Source organism: Quercus lobata, chromosome 2 (assembly GCF_001633185.2).
Source record: "Quercus lobata isolate SW786 chromosome 2, ValleyOak3.0 Primary Assembly, whole genome shotgun sequence".
Classification (NCBI taxonomy): Eukaryota; Viridiplantae; Streptophyta; class Magnoliopsida; order Fagales; family Fagaceae; genus Quercus; species Quercus lobata.
Genome location: NC_044905.1, coordinates 63417127 through 63432892, shown reverse-complemented (window position 1 = coordinate 63432892; position 15766 = coordinate 63417127). Strand labels below are relative to the sequence as shown.

The window sequence follows — 15766 nt, the reverse complement described above, 5'->3', positions numbered from 1 at the left end:
GTGCAAATTTATTCACACAGAAAAGGTACGTAGGCCATTTAATGTAAAAATACAGGTACTGGGATTGGATTACTTATCCAAAATAAATAAAACAATAAAGCTCCAATAATTGCATCCTCACAAAAGAGAGATTTTAGCTGACAATGGAATACACTGTTTTCTGATAATAATAGCTAGGCAGAAATTGTCAAACCATCCTCACCCCCTTTTATCCATAAGGAAGAAGTGGGTGAAGTCACCTGTACTTTTAGTGACCTGAGGCTCTGATGATTCCAAAATCACAAACTGATTTTCAGTCTTCATATGACTATTAATATTTGAAGGAGTAACAATATATGCGAGGTAATTCAGGTGCGTTTACATTCAAACTCAAACAAGTAAAATGCAGAGAAGTTTCAACTTCCAAGCAGTTCCTCATTAGAGACGCCGCCTGCAGATTGTGATACCATCACCCAAAGAAGCATGTGAAATTTGGACACGAGGATCAACGGCAATTAATTTGTTAAACTCAATTATTTTCTCCCTTATTTCTCTCCCGAATTCTGGAACCAATGCATCAGGAATCACAACTGATCCTCATCGGAGTGTGTTATCATAGACAACTAGGCCACCCACCTTTAACAGATTCATCAGCCTCTCATGGTAGTTCCAGTAATTAACCTTGTCAGCATCAACAAAAGCAAAGTCAAAACTCCCTTCGTTTTCATGCTGCAAAGAAGAAAGAGAAACTTGAAGACTTTACTGTGGTAGTAAACTGATGAGCTGAATAAAATTTAAAACTAGAGGAAATAGAGATAATAAGATCATATTGTGGCAATCAGGAAAGAATATTAATAATAAAAGGAAATATATCCTTAAAAGGAAATATATCCTTACATTTTGCAGTAGCTGATCAAGAACTGGTAAAGCTTCCGACTCAATGAAATCAATTTTTTCTGCAATACCAGCTTTCCTAATAATCGGCAACCCAATCTCAAATGTCTCCCGATTTACATCTATGGCTATAATCTGCAGTAATGTATGGCAAACCATAAGTAATTTTATAGGTAACTATAAGATACTCACTAAAGCCATCCATCGCAGACCTTGCCATCCTCAGGAATTGTAAGAGCAGTGAAGAGAAGAGAGTATCCTGTGTAAACTCCAAGCTCAATAGTCCTTTTTGCATTAACTAGCTTCAACAGCATGGCCATCAACTGACCTACATCTGGTGCAGTAGAGTAAAAAGCCCTAAAAATGAAAAGCTAATTATCTTTCTGGAATCTGTGAGATAAAAAAATGCTTGAAACTCTCCACCAAGTCATTTTGAAGGCATAATCAAGAATGGGTGCTATAAACAACTTCACTAATTCTTTCAGTGCCAACTACTGAATCAGTAAGATGATTTACAATATGCACATCATTCTTTGTTTTGTGCAGCATTTCTTAAAGTGGGATATACCACATGAATTAATTTGTTCCATTTCATTCCCATGGCCTTTTTTGGATGAACAAGTGACTTTATTCAAAACAAAGAAACATGCTTACAAGCAAAGTACACAGCTGCTAAGCTGCAAACACTCTACACTTGTACAAACTAGTTAAATTTAACTGCTATTACAATCAACTTTAGCTAGCTTACTAACCTACTGCACAAACACCAAATTACTCTTCACTTTCTAGAACTTTTGATTCCCCATTTACACCTCACTTATAATATATTTTGTCATCTATAGAAAGGAGATTCCCTCTTCACAACATAGGACTCTATTCAAGATTCAGTGGTTCCAACACCTCTTATGGTGCCTAGGCACTGAGGTTCAAACCCCACCAGTCCCCTTCCTTCTATTTACCTATAAAAAGAAAAAGGATTGAATACAATAGCTCCCTCTATTCTCCACATGGGCACTAACTTCCAATCTGATAAGTATAACCTATACCATCCTCTGTTTCAACTTGGTCACTGAATTCTTGCATTTTTTTGAAGCTAGTTGCAGCACATAGTTGCATTCCAAGCTAGCTTGAAAAGAACAACTCTTTTCTCCCCAATCAACTGTTTCAGCTCTCCAAGTGGGAAGCATCTCCTGCAGAAAATACAAGCCGTATCACCATTGTAACCCCATTGCAGCAGCCTATCCTGAATGACCAACCTACTTCTGTCTGCTAACCAGCCAATAAAAGCATATCTAGGGACAACAATGGAGAACCATATTGAGTTCTGGTCACTTGGATCTAATTTCATTCAATGTCTCTGCACAAGTGAATTTTCCTGATTGGAATGGAATCCAAATGGCCTGATCCTTCTCTTCTTAATCAGAGGAAGCTTGTTTTGAATTGATACTAGAGCTTACAATCTTACAGGCTTCCAGATCCAATCTCTTTCTTGCAGCACACCTGAGACTGGGGTATTCATACTGCTGGATGCATCATATACAACTCTAAATCCATATTTTGAATGCCAAACTCCTTCAGAATGCCAACTGTACGTCATAGTTGAATATTTCTCCCATCTTCCACAGCAAACTACAAGAATGGCCTTGCTGTACTTCTAAGCCTTATGGTTTTCCTCCATCCCCAACTGTTCTCTTGAGGAATCTTCACAATCTGAAAACTTTTTCCTTTCAAAAGGTTTGTGTGCACCCATATTAAGTCTGTTTGTGCACATGGCATTTTATAATTCTAGAAATTTGAAATTGTTTAAGAATTTAAATGGCATCCATTTATAACTAAAGTAATTTCAGGATTATGGACTTAGAACGCATCATTTTTGTGGTTTTACTTTTGCATTATCAAAGGAATATTCAGAAATTTCATTTCATGCTGAGGTTTGTTTATAAACACCTAAAAAATAACCTTGACAAGAGTCAGAATATACAAAAGGAGTCAAGAATTGTAGTAGAAGATAGAACTGGAATCAAGTTCATAAGAAAGAAGAACAATTACTTTGGATGGCTAGCAGTAACATGCCTTAGCTCCTTCAGAAATTCTGATTCACGTGGGTACACACTAGTCTCCAGTATGTACTACAACATCATTGAAGAATGAAATTGAGAATTCAAACGGCAAAAGTGCCTGCTTGGGGAGGGGGGTGGGAGGGTGTTGTTGAGGAAAATGGTGCAGTACCTGATACAAATCTTCACTCTGCAATATATTGTGAGGTAGCTTTTCCACAATTTTCTCCATTTCTTCCTATAAAGAGGTAAGTTAGGCGGACTCACTATAAGAATTATATCATTTAGAAAGGACAACGATATATTATACCAGCAATGTATTGTTTTCAAAGAGAAAGAAATTTATAAAACCTCATATATATATATATATATATATATATATGTAGATCCAAACTTAAATGAAAAAAAGGTGGTCAGCCGGTCAGCTAAGGAAAATATGGTAAATCTCCTTCTTGGCACTACCTTTGGAGTATACACTGAAGAAAAGAAAAGAAATGGAGGTTTTCAGTTTATCTTATGTTTCATTGTTTGCTAAGTAATTGAGAAGAAAATTATTCAAAAATTTCAGAAATTTTCTCTCCACAATAGGTTAGATTTGGATTGAAAGTTGGTAACAAGAAAAGAAGTTACTGAAAATAATTTTTTAATTTTTTTTTCTCTGTAGTTTCCTTCCATTTATTGTACATAACCAAACATCATTACATAATTCTTTTCTTTTCTCTCATTGAAAGCAAACTAAACAGTTGTAAAGTGTTGCCAAGAATAGAGCCATAGAAATCTCAACGTATATATGACATCAGGAATAAATGTTGATTATCCCGGCAAAACGGACTGAATCAACTCCTTCAGCCTCATCAAGCAGTTACTCTTGTTTTGTGAACATCAACACTGCAATTCAAACCAACTAGTTCACTTATTGGAGGCAATTAATTCCTAGCCTTTGCAAAATGCCTAGGTCTTTACTACAAATCAATTAACATCGTGATCTATGATACAACTAGCACAATATATTGCACCTTAATGCTTATCTTGTCCTATTGCTTCTTGGCATTCCTATTTCAATATTGTCAGATGTAAAACCTCAAGTCATTATGATTTTCGATTTCTCGTAGATGTATCATTTTTTACAAGTAAAACTGTAAAACATCTGTATTACTTGGACCGTAGGGGTCCTATGAAAACAAAGGACACAAAAAGAAAAAGAAAAAAGAAAGAAAGAAAGACTGTATTAGTCAAAATTCAATATGATGCCCATATATATACATCAAATGTATCACATAAAAAACTTAGAATATAGTAACAGTCACCCCAAAAAAGATATAACACATAGTTCTAGATGAAGTGAATAAGTGCCAAGATTATATATAGAATTTAACTAAGTTGCACCTGGCTGCAGATTTATCTTGTAAAAGTTCTAGAGAGAGAGGGAGAGAGAGAGAGAGAGTGGTTGTACCTGGCTGCAGATTGTGGTGTGAATTGGGGTTCCACCTTCAGCAACTGGTTTTTCCTGGGCTACTGTCTAACACTAACACTTTACGTGGCTGACAGTTGACTTTCCAGTGGAAACAGAATTAATTAAGGCTTCGTTTTATTCACCACTGATAAAATTCTTGTACAAAATATGTTCCTTAAATCTCATACTCTATTTTTAACATGATTATGCATCAGGAGAAAGTTTAAAATTATATCCTAAAAAACCTTCCTTGCAAGTTAGACCATTACAGGAAAGTTGTGAATTATTATTATTATTTTTTCATTTTGTTTACTTAAGGTTTTTTAAAACTTTCTTAAAAAAAAGCTTCTCTATCTATATTCTATATATTACTAAGTTGAAGTGGAACATTTATTGTTGCTAACCCTCCTGTGAGCCACATCAATGTAGCATTTCAGTCTACTTTGATACATTCTGGTCACATTCGGTCTACTTTGGTCCAATTCAACCCATTACGGTTCTGTTCAGTCCACCTTGGTTTATTTGGTCCCATTCGTTCCACTTGGTCAATTCGGACCAGTTCGGTCCATTTGGTCTTGAAATATAAAATGAAAAAACAAAAATTACTTTAAAATAATATCTATTTGGAATGTGATTTTTATTAATTTAATTTTTATTTCATTAAATTATTTAATAATATATATACTATTTAAAAAAAAAATTATTTGGATGATAAGTGCTCTGTATGCACTTAACCGTCATAATTACTATCTAACTGTTTTTGTTTTTATTTTTATTTTTATTTTGAAGTTCCTATTTTATAATTAAGTTTGTCTAATATAGTTATTAACAATGTGTTTACTTAAAAATTTATGTTCATTTTGATGTTCTTTTCTATGTTGTTATATCTTATTGGCTTCCCTGGTGATTGGCAACTTAATTGCCATTTTGAATTTACGTGTCATGACTAAAACTCCATTATAAATTCATCCAAAAATTTTGTATTTCAAGTTAATGTGCTTGTAATATTTAAAGATAAAGCATTGCTACGCTTCTGTTAAACCATGTTAGCGTATCACTTCGATATATTTTGGTCTAGTTCGGTCAATGTCAGTCTACACCAATCAATTTCGTCCACTTTGGTGATGCTTTGGGAGGAGATGTTTGTGTAGAAAGAGAAGTTGCTTTATTGACAATTATGTCACATTTTCAGCGTAATGTTGGTAGGTTCTTGATAAAATTACATTTTTCTTATGTTATTGAAGTTTTTTTTTTCCTAAAATAATTGATAAATTTACTTATATCTACTTATTCTTTAGGTCATTTCAGACTAATAGAGGATGAATTGTATGTAAGGAAGACTAACAACAAATTTCAACTACACATTATATTATGTACAAAATACTTCATCTTAGATAATATTGAATGTAAAATGCACTATATTTTCTTAAAAAAAAATAAAAACTTACAAAATTTCAAACACTTTCAAATAACAAATGTAAATAGCTTAATTTGAAAATTTAACATATTGTATCAACTATACTTTGTTAGAAAATAATTACATCATTTTAAGAAGTTTTGAGACTAACTCTTATAAGTCTCCTATACTATTTTCATTTTTCACTTAAAAAAATAAATTATCAATTTTTTTCTGTGCACTGCGCCCAGGTTTGCGACTAATTTAAAGAAAAATTGAGGGTGGATCACTTCATGTCAATAATTCTTCCAAACAATCTCTAAAAATTCTTAGTGCTCCCTGTTTTTTAATATAAAAAAATGGCAAGTGCTTAGAGGGACCTTGGGAGAACAGTATGGAAATAATTTTTTGATTATAAATTAAAAAGTTGGTAACATCATCAATAATTTGTATTTTGCTTATGTCTCATTATTTCTTTGGCTGATGCCTTCAACTTTTCTTCTAACGTGCATTATAAATTTTTCTACAAACACAAATCTGTAGCTTTGTTTTTTCTTTTTTTCAATGAATAAGTTGCTTTATTCATACCAGAGAAAATAATACCACCTGTTAAGCAGGAGACACGAACTCTCAGTTGACATTGCAACACTTCACTCTTTGGCTCAGCTATCTATAAATCTACCCCTTCCTACTAATGACAGGACATTAATATTATACTATACTTACTGAGATGTGAGATTGTGCATGTTAAGTTATATGACCGTACTTCTGTGTGATCAAAGATTAAAAGTAGGAATGGCACTTTAAGAAGATAGCTGTCTTCTGCCATTGGGGAAAGAACAATCAACAATGTCTAGAACAGTTTATAAATTGTGGGCATTAAGGACTTATGTGTTTAGACAATAGATTCAAATCGTATTACTTAAAAAGTGGGGGAGACGAAGCAAAACATCCAACAGTTGATTCAGTAACACAGAAAAGCAGCCTAGGCCATTTATATTTAGGCTAAAATACAGGTACCGGGATTGAATTACTTATTGCAAAAAGCAGCAGGCGTTGTACCCTCATTGGCATGATGGATATCTTCCTTAATTGGTCATCAAATGTATACAAGAATAGATTATCATTTGGATAAAAAGTGGAGAAAATCATAAGAATGAACCTTGGGCTTATTCAAACAAAAGGGGAACTTCAGAGCGCGCGCGAGAGAGAGAGAGAGAGAGAGAGAGAGTCGTTTGTTGAAGATGATTTCAGCTCACAATGGAAAATATACTGTTTTCTGATAATAGCAGCTAAAAACAGAAAATGCCAACAGTTCTTTTTGGTCCACAAGGAAGACCTGAATGAAGCCATCTGTTCTTTTAGCAACCCCAGCTTCTGATGTTTCTAAAACCACACACTTTTCTTTATATGAGAACTAATATCTAAAGGAGTACTAATCTAAGCGAGGTAGTTAAGGTTCAATTATAACATTCAAACTCATAAGGCAAGAAAAATGCAGAGAAGTCTGAAGAAATCATTCAGTAGATACGCCTGCAGATTGTGATACCATCACCCAATGAAGCATGCGAAATTTGGATGCGAGGATCAGCTGCAAATGATTTGTTAAGCTCAATTGCCAACTCCCTCTCCTGTTTCCAGATCTGGAACCAACGCATCAGGCATTGCTACTGTTCCTTTCCAGAGTGTGTTATCATAGACAACTAGGCCACCTACCTTTAACATAGACAACAAGGCCACCTACCTTTAACAGTTTCATCAGCCTCTCATGGTAGTTCCAATAATTCACACTGTCAGCATCGATAAAAGCAAAGTCGAAACTCCCTTCATTTTCAGGCTGCATAATTCCCCACCCCCACCCACCACCCCCCACCAAAAAAAAAAAAAAAAAAAAAAAAAAAAAAAAAAAAAAACAGGAAGAGGAAGAAAGAAAGAGAAATGTGAAGACCTCATTGTGGTCTGTGGATAATAAATTGATGAGATCATATTGTGACAATCATGAAAAGATTAATAATATAGGGAGGGTCATTCTTACATTTTGTAATAGCTGATCAAGAACTGGTAAAGCCTCAGACTCAATGAAATCAATTTTGTCGGCAACACCAGCTTTCTTAATTACTGGCAACCCAATCTCAAATGTCTCCCGATTTACATCTATAGCTATAATCTGCAGTTTTATTTGGCAAACCATAAGCAGTTTGATAGATAAGATTATCACTGAAGAATATTCATTACAGACCTTTCCATCCTCAGGAATTGTAAGAGCAGTGAGGAGAAGAGAGTATCCTGTAAAGACTCCAAGTTCAATTGTCTTTTTCGCATTTGCTAGCTTCAACAACAAGGCCATCAGCTGACCTGCATCTGGTGCAGTAGCCATCCTAGCCCTAGAAGTTGACAAGCTAATTATTTTTTTGAATGAAGAGAGATATTGATGCAGGGAGCACTAAAACAACAACAACCTTAAGATGTTATTTTTGAATTTGAATTTTAAATTTGGGTTTAATGTTGAGGGTTTTAAGGGATTTAATTAGGTATTTTCTATTGGTGTAATCCCTAAACCATTTAAAGTAGTGATCTTGCAATTGTGGAAGGCAGTATGATTTGGAATAAAAATTATGTTTTGAGAATATGTCTCTATCTTCGATTGGTGGTGATGCCAAACATCTTTAGGTGGTGACTGATGCCTAAGGTTTTTAGGCAGATTCTATGTGGTAAAGCCTAGAGTTTATACTTTTGTTTCTTGTTAATCCTCATTTTCCTACACTTTCCTGCATTGGATTTTTTTTTTTTTTAATAAAAAATGTTTGAAAGTCCCCACTAAGTCATTTTAAACTGAGTCATGAGTTGTTGCTATAACCAAGTATTGAACCAGTTAGATGATTTGCTATATGCTCGTCATCCATTGTCTAATACACCATTTCTTAAGGTGGTATTCAAATACCACACGAACAAATTTGTTCCATTTCCTTCGGCATTTCATAATTCTAGAAAATTTTAAACAGTTTGATAGTTTACGTGCGTTCCATTTATAATTGAAGTCATTTCAGGATAATAAACTTCTAATTGCACCATTTGTGGCGTTGCTCTATTGAAGGAATATTCAGAAATTTCATTTAACACTGAGGTTTCTAAACACCTATATAATTACATTGACAAGAGCTTGAGTATATAAAAAGAAGTCAAGAACTAAAGTACACGAAAGAACTAGCATCAAGTTAGTTAAGAAAATTTCTCCAAAAAAAAAAAAAAAAAAAGGTTAGAGGACAATTACCTTGGATGACTAGCAGTGACATGCCTTAGCTCCTTGAGAAAATCTGGTTCTCGTGGGTACACACTAGTCTCCAGGATATACTGCAACATTGTTGGAGAACGAATTGAGAATTCAACCAAGAAAATATGAAAAAGAAAAAAAGAAAAAAAAAGGAGAATGGTATAGTACTACCTGATACAAATCTTCACTTTGCAATAAACCCTTGGAAGGACTGGTTACCTTTTTCGCATTTTGCTCCATTGCATCCAATAAAGCTCTAGGGTAATGATGAACTATAAGAGCCAAAATGAATGTTTTCTATTCCTAAAAACTAGTAGCTGTAAATCTCAAAAAAAAAAAAAAAAAAAAAAAAAACTAGTAGCTGTCCTCACGGAGTTCTAAAAGTTATGTCTTTTCATAAGTGACCTTTCAAAGGTCAAAGTCACCTTTCAAAGGTGTACGTATTTTCATTGTTTATAAAATATTCATTCTATTCATTTTTTTCACAGATTGTTGCAGACCTTAAAGAGAAATTCAGAGACTTATCCAAATAAAGAAAACAAATTCTTTGCGCATCTAAGCCTACTTCAATCCATGTTTCTTCCATTGTTTTCCCTTAATTTTTCAAAACTCCCAATAGTGACGAAAAAGCATAAATGGCCAATTTAGAAGACCACCTTCAAATTAGCCATTTGAATGTATCAATTGAAAAACCTAGAATATAATAACAACCAGCCAAGAAAAGATACAACATGTCAACTATATTGTTCTAAATGAAGTGAATGCTTGCCTAAATTATATATAGAACTTAACTAAGTTGTACCTGGCTGCAAATTTATCTTGAAAATGTGTGTGTGAGAGAAAGAGAGAGAGAGAGAGAGTGTGTGTGTGCAAGTGGTGATACTTGTACCTGGCTGCAGATTGTGATGTGAACAAATGGTTGAACCAGGACCCTGATATTGTATCTGGGTTCCACGTGCAGCAACAGGTTTTTCAGGGCTACTGTCTAACACTTCAATGTGATTGATCTGTCAATGAATGCTCTGTTGTCTGAGTGCATTTTTGTTCAGAACTTAGAAACGCTTATTATAGTATGCTTGTGATTTTTTTTTTTCCCTCGTTTGTTTACTTAAGCAAACGTTTCTTTTTATTTTTTATTTTAAATTTATTAGAATGCAATGAAAATCTGAAAGCGGATCACTTCATGCCAATTATGCTTCCAAACAATCTTACAAAAATTCAAAGTGCTCCCTATTTTTAATATTGAAAATGGCTAGTGGTTAGAGGTAGCTTTGGAAAACACTATGGAGATAATACTTTTATTATAGCAAAAAGATTCTGTAACATCATTAACAATTTGTGTTTTGATTGTCTGATTATTGCATTGCATTTGGTTGCGGCCCATCTACTTTTCTTCTAACGATATAGTGCTATTCGTCTGACATTCAAACTAATATGAAAAAAGAAAAAAAAAAAAAACCAGCTGACTTCACACAACTTATTCCTCCTTTAATGAGGTGAAAAACAATAATGATGATATGGATAGTAGTGTTTAAAAAAAAAAAAAAAATTATTAGATCTTTTAGAAATCTATTGTGTAAAAACGGTGTAACTTTTGCAAAGTTACCATTTGGTTTCAGAGGATCAATTGGTGAAAGAAAATTTTGAATGATGTAAGAGGATGAGCTAGTGCATACATCCCTGCAAAGGCTTCTGCCAGTGATACAAGCCTCTCTACTATGATGAGAATCCCGTCGTAAATTGGATCATTATAGGCTAGGCTTGAGTAGAATGGAGTGTTGTTTGTTTGGTCTGTTAGTTGGTCTTTGCCTGGTTGTGCCAGGGCAGGGGTGGGTTTGTATTTTGTGGTTTTTTTTTGGGAGTTTTCTTTATTTGCTTCCCTGTTGGCAGCCCTGTTGCTACTTGCTAGTGTTGGTGTTTTGAGTTCTAATTGTTTGATTTGGTTTTAATAATATCATCTTATTCATAAAAAACTATACATCAAATTTTGACAATTCTCTTTGTCCATAAGTGAGTGAAAGCCATCTGGTTTTTTCTAGTGATTCCAAAACCAAACAATTCTATTCATGTGAGATTCAAACTCATTTACATTCAAACCACACCATTCATATGCCATCTTAAGGAGTAAAAATCTAAGCAAGGTAGTTCAGGTGCATTTACATTCAACCTCATAAAGCAAGTAAATTGCAGAAAAGTTTCAAGCAGTCGTTCAGTAGAGACGCCTGCAAATTATGATGCCATCACCCAATGAAGCATGTGAAATTTGGATGCGAGGATCAGCTGCAAGAAATTTGTTAAACTCAATTGTTAACTCTATGTCCTTTTTCCTGTGCTCTGGAACCAACGCTTCAGGCATTGCAACAAATCCTCTCTGGAGTGTGTTATCATAGACAACTAGGCCATCCACCTTTAACAGTTTTAGCAGCCTCTCATGGTAGTTCCAGTAATTAACCTTGTCAGCATCAACAAAAGCAAAGTCGAAACTCCCTTCATTTCCATGCTGCATATCCCCCACCCCCCGCAGCCATAAAAAGAAAGAAAGAAAAAGAAATATGACAAGCTAATTGTGGCAAGCATGAAAGAAGATTAATAATAAGATGAAGTTAATCCTTACATTATGTAATTGCTGATCAAGAACTGGTAAAGCCTCAGATTCAATGAAATCAATTTTGTCTGCAACACCAGCTTTCTTTATTACTGGCAATCCAATCTCAAATGTCTCCCGGTTTACATCTATAGCTATAATCTGCAGTTTTATATGCAAACCATAAGCAGTTTAATAGATTAGTATACAATTCTCACTGAAAAATATCCATTACAGACCTTGCCATCCTCTGGAATTGTAAGAGCAGTGAGGAGAAGAGAGTATCCTGTGAAGACTCCAATTTCAATAGTTTTTTTTGCATTTACTAGCTTCAACAACATGGCCATCAACTGACCTGCATCTGGTGCAGTAGCCCATATAGCCCTAGAAAATGACAAGCTAATTATCTTTTAGAATGCTCAGATTTATTAAAAAAAAAAAAATGTTTGAGAGTCCCCAACTCCCCATCAAGTCATTTTAAACTCAATCAAGAATTGTTGCTATAACGGAGTATTGAACCAGTTAGATGATTTGCAAAATGCCTGTCGTCCATTGTCTTGTGCACCATTTCTTAAGGTGGTTACAAATCCCACACGAACTAATCTGATCCATTTCCTTTCCAAGGCATTTCATAATTTTTGAATTTGATATGGTTTGATAGTTTACATGTATCCATTTATAACTGAAGTCATTTTGGGATAGTAAACTCTAATTGCACCATTGGTGGTGTTGCTCTATCAAAGGAATATACAGAAATTTTATTTAATACTGAGGATTCTAAACACCTATAAAATTATCTTGACAAGAATTTGAATATACAAAAAGAAGTCAAGAGCTAAAGTACATGAAAGAACTAGCATCAAGTCAGTTAAGAAAAAAGGAAAATTACCTTGGATGACTAGCAGTGACATGCCTTAGCTCCTTGAGAAAATCTGGTTCACGTGGGTACACGCTAGTCTCCAGGATATACTGCAACATTGTTGAACAACTAAATTGAGTATTTAACTAAGAAAATCTGAAAATTAGAAAAAGGAGAATGGTATAGTACTACCTGATACAAATCTTCACTCTGCAATATAACCTTAGAAGGACTAGGTACCTTTTTTGCATTTTGCTCCATTTCTTCCAATAAAGTTCTAGAATAATGATGAAGAATCACTATGAGAGCAAAAATGGATGTTTTCTATTCCGAACAGCTAGTAGCTGTCCTAACAGAGTTTTAAAAGTTATGTCTTTTCACAAGTGACCTTTCAAAGGTGTATTTTCATTGGTATCTCTTCATTGTTTATAAATATTCATTCATATTCAGTTTTTTTAAAGATTGTTGCAGACTTTAAAGAGAAATTCACAGACTTCTCCAAATAAAGACCCTCTAAGCCTACTTCAATCCATGTTTCTTCCATTGATTTCCTTTAATTTTTCAATACCCCTATACCAACTAAAAAGCATAAATGGCTATTTTAGAAGACCACCTTCAACATAGGGAGGAAATGGATTAGCCATATGAATGTATCAGTTAAAAAACATAAAATAAAAACAGCCAACCCAAGAAAAGATCCGACTTATAGTTTTTTTTTTTTTTTGGGGGGGGGGGGGGGTGGGGCTGAAATGATAGAAAGCTTATAGTTCTAAATGAAGTCAATGCTTGCCTAGATTATATATAAAGCTTAACTAAGTTGTACCTGGCTGCAAATTTATCTTGAAAATGTGCAGTGAGAGAGAGAGAGAGAGAGAGTGTGTGTGTGTGCAAGTGGTGGTACTTGTACCTGGCTGTAGATTGTGATGTGAATAAATTGTTGAACCAGGACCCTGATATTGTATCTGGCTTCCACCTGCAGCTACAGGTTTTTCAGGGCTACTGTGTGCCGTGTTGTCTGAGCGCATTTTTGTTTGGAAGTTAGAAATGCTTATTATAATATGATTGTGAATTTTTTTTCCCACGTTTGTTTACTTGAGCAAAACGTTTAGGCCTTGTTTGGTTTAAAAAAAATAGTCACTCATCACTCATCACTCGTTATTCATCATCCATCACTTATCACTCATCACTCAAAATACCCCCAATTTCCTACCCACTTGTTTGGCACATATTTTCAATTTCTCATCACTCAATTTTTTCTACTTTTTGTGGGACCCATACCTGAGCACTATGTCATAAATTCTGTTAGCCTACCCGCCTTCCCCCTCACTCTCTTCATTTCATTCTCTTCCACCTTCAGTCACCATTGCCCTGTTACTCTCACTGAAGCTATCCTCTTTCTCTTTCATTTCTCATGTACACACACATCAACAAGAACAATCCTATCCCAAACCTACAGCCAAACCATCATAAACATACAAACACAAATGAATACAAACATAAACTCATAGGTACCCACAGATGTTCAAATCAAAACCCACAAATACCCAAATCAAAAATCACAAATACAGACCTTATGCCCAAATCAAATCCGAACCCAAACCACAAATCTGAACCCATAACAGCCACCCACATCTCAGATCTAAACCCACCACAGCCACACCACAAATCTGAACCCCACACACACACACCCACACCCATGTCTCAAAAATCAAAACCCTATAACCACATATCAAATCCGAACTCCACACCCATAAGATAGAGAGAGAAATTTTTTTTTAAGCATGACAAGCTTATTGTGACAAACATGAAAGAAGACTAATAATAAGAGAAAGTTCCTCCTTACATTCTGTAATAGCTGATCAAGAACTGGTAAAGCCTCAGACTCAATGAAATCAATTTTGTCTGCGACACCAGCTTTCTTAATTATTGGCAACCCAATCTCAAATGTCTCCCGATTTACATCTATGGCTATGATCTGCAGTTTTATATGGAAAACCATAAGTAGTTTAATAGATAAGTATAAGGTTCTCACTGAAGAATATCCATTACAGACCTTGCCATCCTCTGGAATTGTAAGAGCAGTGAGGAGAAGAGAGTATCCTGTGAAGACTCCAACTTCAACTGTCTTTTTCGCATTTACTAGATTCAACAACATGGCCATCAACTGGCCTGCATCTGGTGCAGTAGCCATCATTGCCCTAGTAAATGACAAGCTAATTATCTTTCTGAATGCTAAGAGATATTTAAAAAAAAAAAAAAAAAAAAAAAAGAGAGAGAGAGAAAAAAGAATCTTGTAAGTCCCCGCTAATCAGTTTAAAATCAGTAATGAATGGTTGATACAAACAACTTCAGTATTTCTTTAGTCACCAAGTACTGAACCAGTTAGATGATTTACAATTTGCCTGTCATCGATTGTGTTGTGCACCAATTCTTAAGGTGGTATTCAAATACCACATGAACTAATTTTCTCTGTTTCCTTCCATGGCATTCATAATTCTAGAAATTTTAATTTGATAAGTTACATGTATCCATTTATACCTGAAGTCATTTCAGGATAATTAACTTCTAATTGCACCTTTTGTTTTTCTTTCCTTTTTTGGTTTTCTCTATCAAAGGAACATGCAGAAGGTGCATTGCATGTTGATGTTTCTAAACACCAAAAAAATTACCTTGACAAGAGTACACAAAAGAGCTAGCAAGTTAGTTACAATTTACAAAGAAGAACAATCACCTTGGATGACTAGCAGTGACATGCCTTAGCTCCTTGAGAAATTCTGGCTCACGTGGGTAAACACTAGTCTCCAGGATATACTGCAACACCATTGAATAACAAAATTGCGAATTTAATCAAGAAAAGCTGAACAAAAAATAATAAAAAATAAAAAGAGAGAATGATATGGTACCTGATACAGATCATCACTCTGTAACAAACTCTTGGGAGGAGCACGTACGTTTTCCACATTTTGCTCCATTGCTTCTACTTACTGTATATTTTAATGAAGTAGAATCACTAAAGAATGATATCATTCAAAAAAGGACAAGGGTTATAATATTCCAGCGGGCCAGCAATTTCATTGTTTATGAAGAGAGAAAACATAACTGCATATATATCTTAGTGAGTGTTTGGATACAACTTATAATTCCTGCGTTTGCGTTTTTGCGTTTTTTTTTTTTTTTTTTTGCTTGCCGTTGTTTGGATACAACTTAGTGAGTGTTTGTTTTTTTTCTTTTTTCCCTCGTTTGTTTACTTGAGCAAAACGTTTAATTTTTTAA

At 34.6% G+C, this 15766-nt stretch overlaps 3 protein-coding genes and 1 pseudogene across 4 annotated transcripts; all 4 read right to left on the bottom strand.

Annotated features, from left to right (window-relative positions):
- Positions 1-109: 109 nt before the first annotated feature.
- Positions 110-3275, bottom strand: LOC115976165 (annotated as a pseudogene). The gene is made up of 5 exons (XR_004088262.1): positions 3103-3275; positions 2923-3002; positions 1086-1230; positions 877-1008; positions 110-708 (listed from the first exon to the last, which is right to left on the bottom strand). The product of XR_004088262.1 is annotated as a probable caffeoyl-CoA O-methyltransferase At4g26220 (transcript).
- Positions 3276-6996: 3721 nt separating this feature from the next.
- LOC115976166 (probable caffeoyl-CoA O-methyltransferase At4g26220) lies at positions 6997-10088 on the bottom strand. Its single transcript, XM_031097307.1, has 7 exons — positions 9940-10088; positions 9222-9306; positions 9051-9130; positions 8019-8163; positions 7815-7946; positions 7524-7616; positions 6997-7422 (listed from the first exon to the last, which is right to left on the bottom strand). Exons 2-7 carry the CDS (start codon positions 9288-9290, stop codon positions 7300-7302), a joined length of 642 nt encoding a protein of 213 aa, XP_030953167.1. The 5' UTR covers positions 9291-9306; positions 9940-10088; the 3' UTR covers positions 6997-7299.
- A 993-nt stretch (positions 10089-11081) lies between these two features.
- Positions 11082-13477, bottom strand: LOC115976164 (probable caffeoyl-CoA O-methyltransferase At4g26220). The gene is made up of 6 exons (XM_031097306.1): positions 13401-13477; positions 12686-12770; positions 12524-12603; positions 11874-12018; positions 11665-11796; positions 11082-11550 (listed from the first exon to the last, which is right to left on the bottom strand). Exons 2-6 carry the CDS (start codon positions 12752-12754, stop codon positions 11260-11262), a joined length of 717 nt encoding a protein of 238 aa, XP_030953166.1. The 5' UTR covers positions 12755-12770; positions 13401-13477; the 3' UTR covers positions 11082-11259.
- LOC115976167 (probable caffeoyl-CoA O-methyltransferase At4g26220) lies at positions 12686-15488 on the bottom strand. Its single transcript, XM_031097308.1, has 5 exons — positions 15397-15488; positions 15225-15304; positions 14547-14691; positions 14337-14468; positions 12686-12770 (listed from the first exon to the last, which is right to left on the bottom strand). Exons 1-5 carry the CDS (start codon positions 15463-15465, stop codon positions 12726-12728), a joined length of 471 nt encoding a protein of 156 aa, XP_030953168.1. The 5' UTR covers positions 15466-15488; the 3' UTR covers positions 12686-12725.
- Positions 15489-15766: the final 278 nt, after the last annotated feature.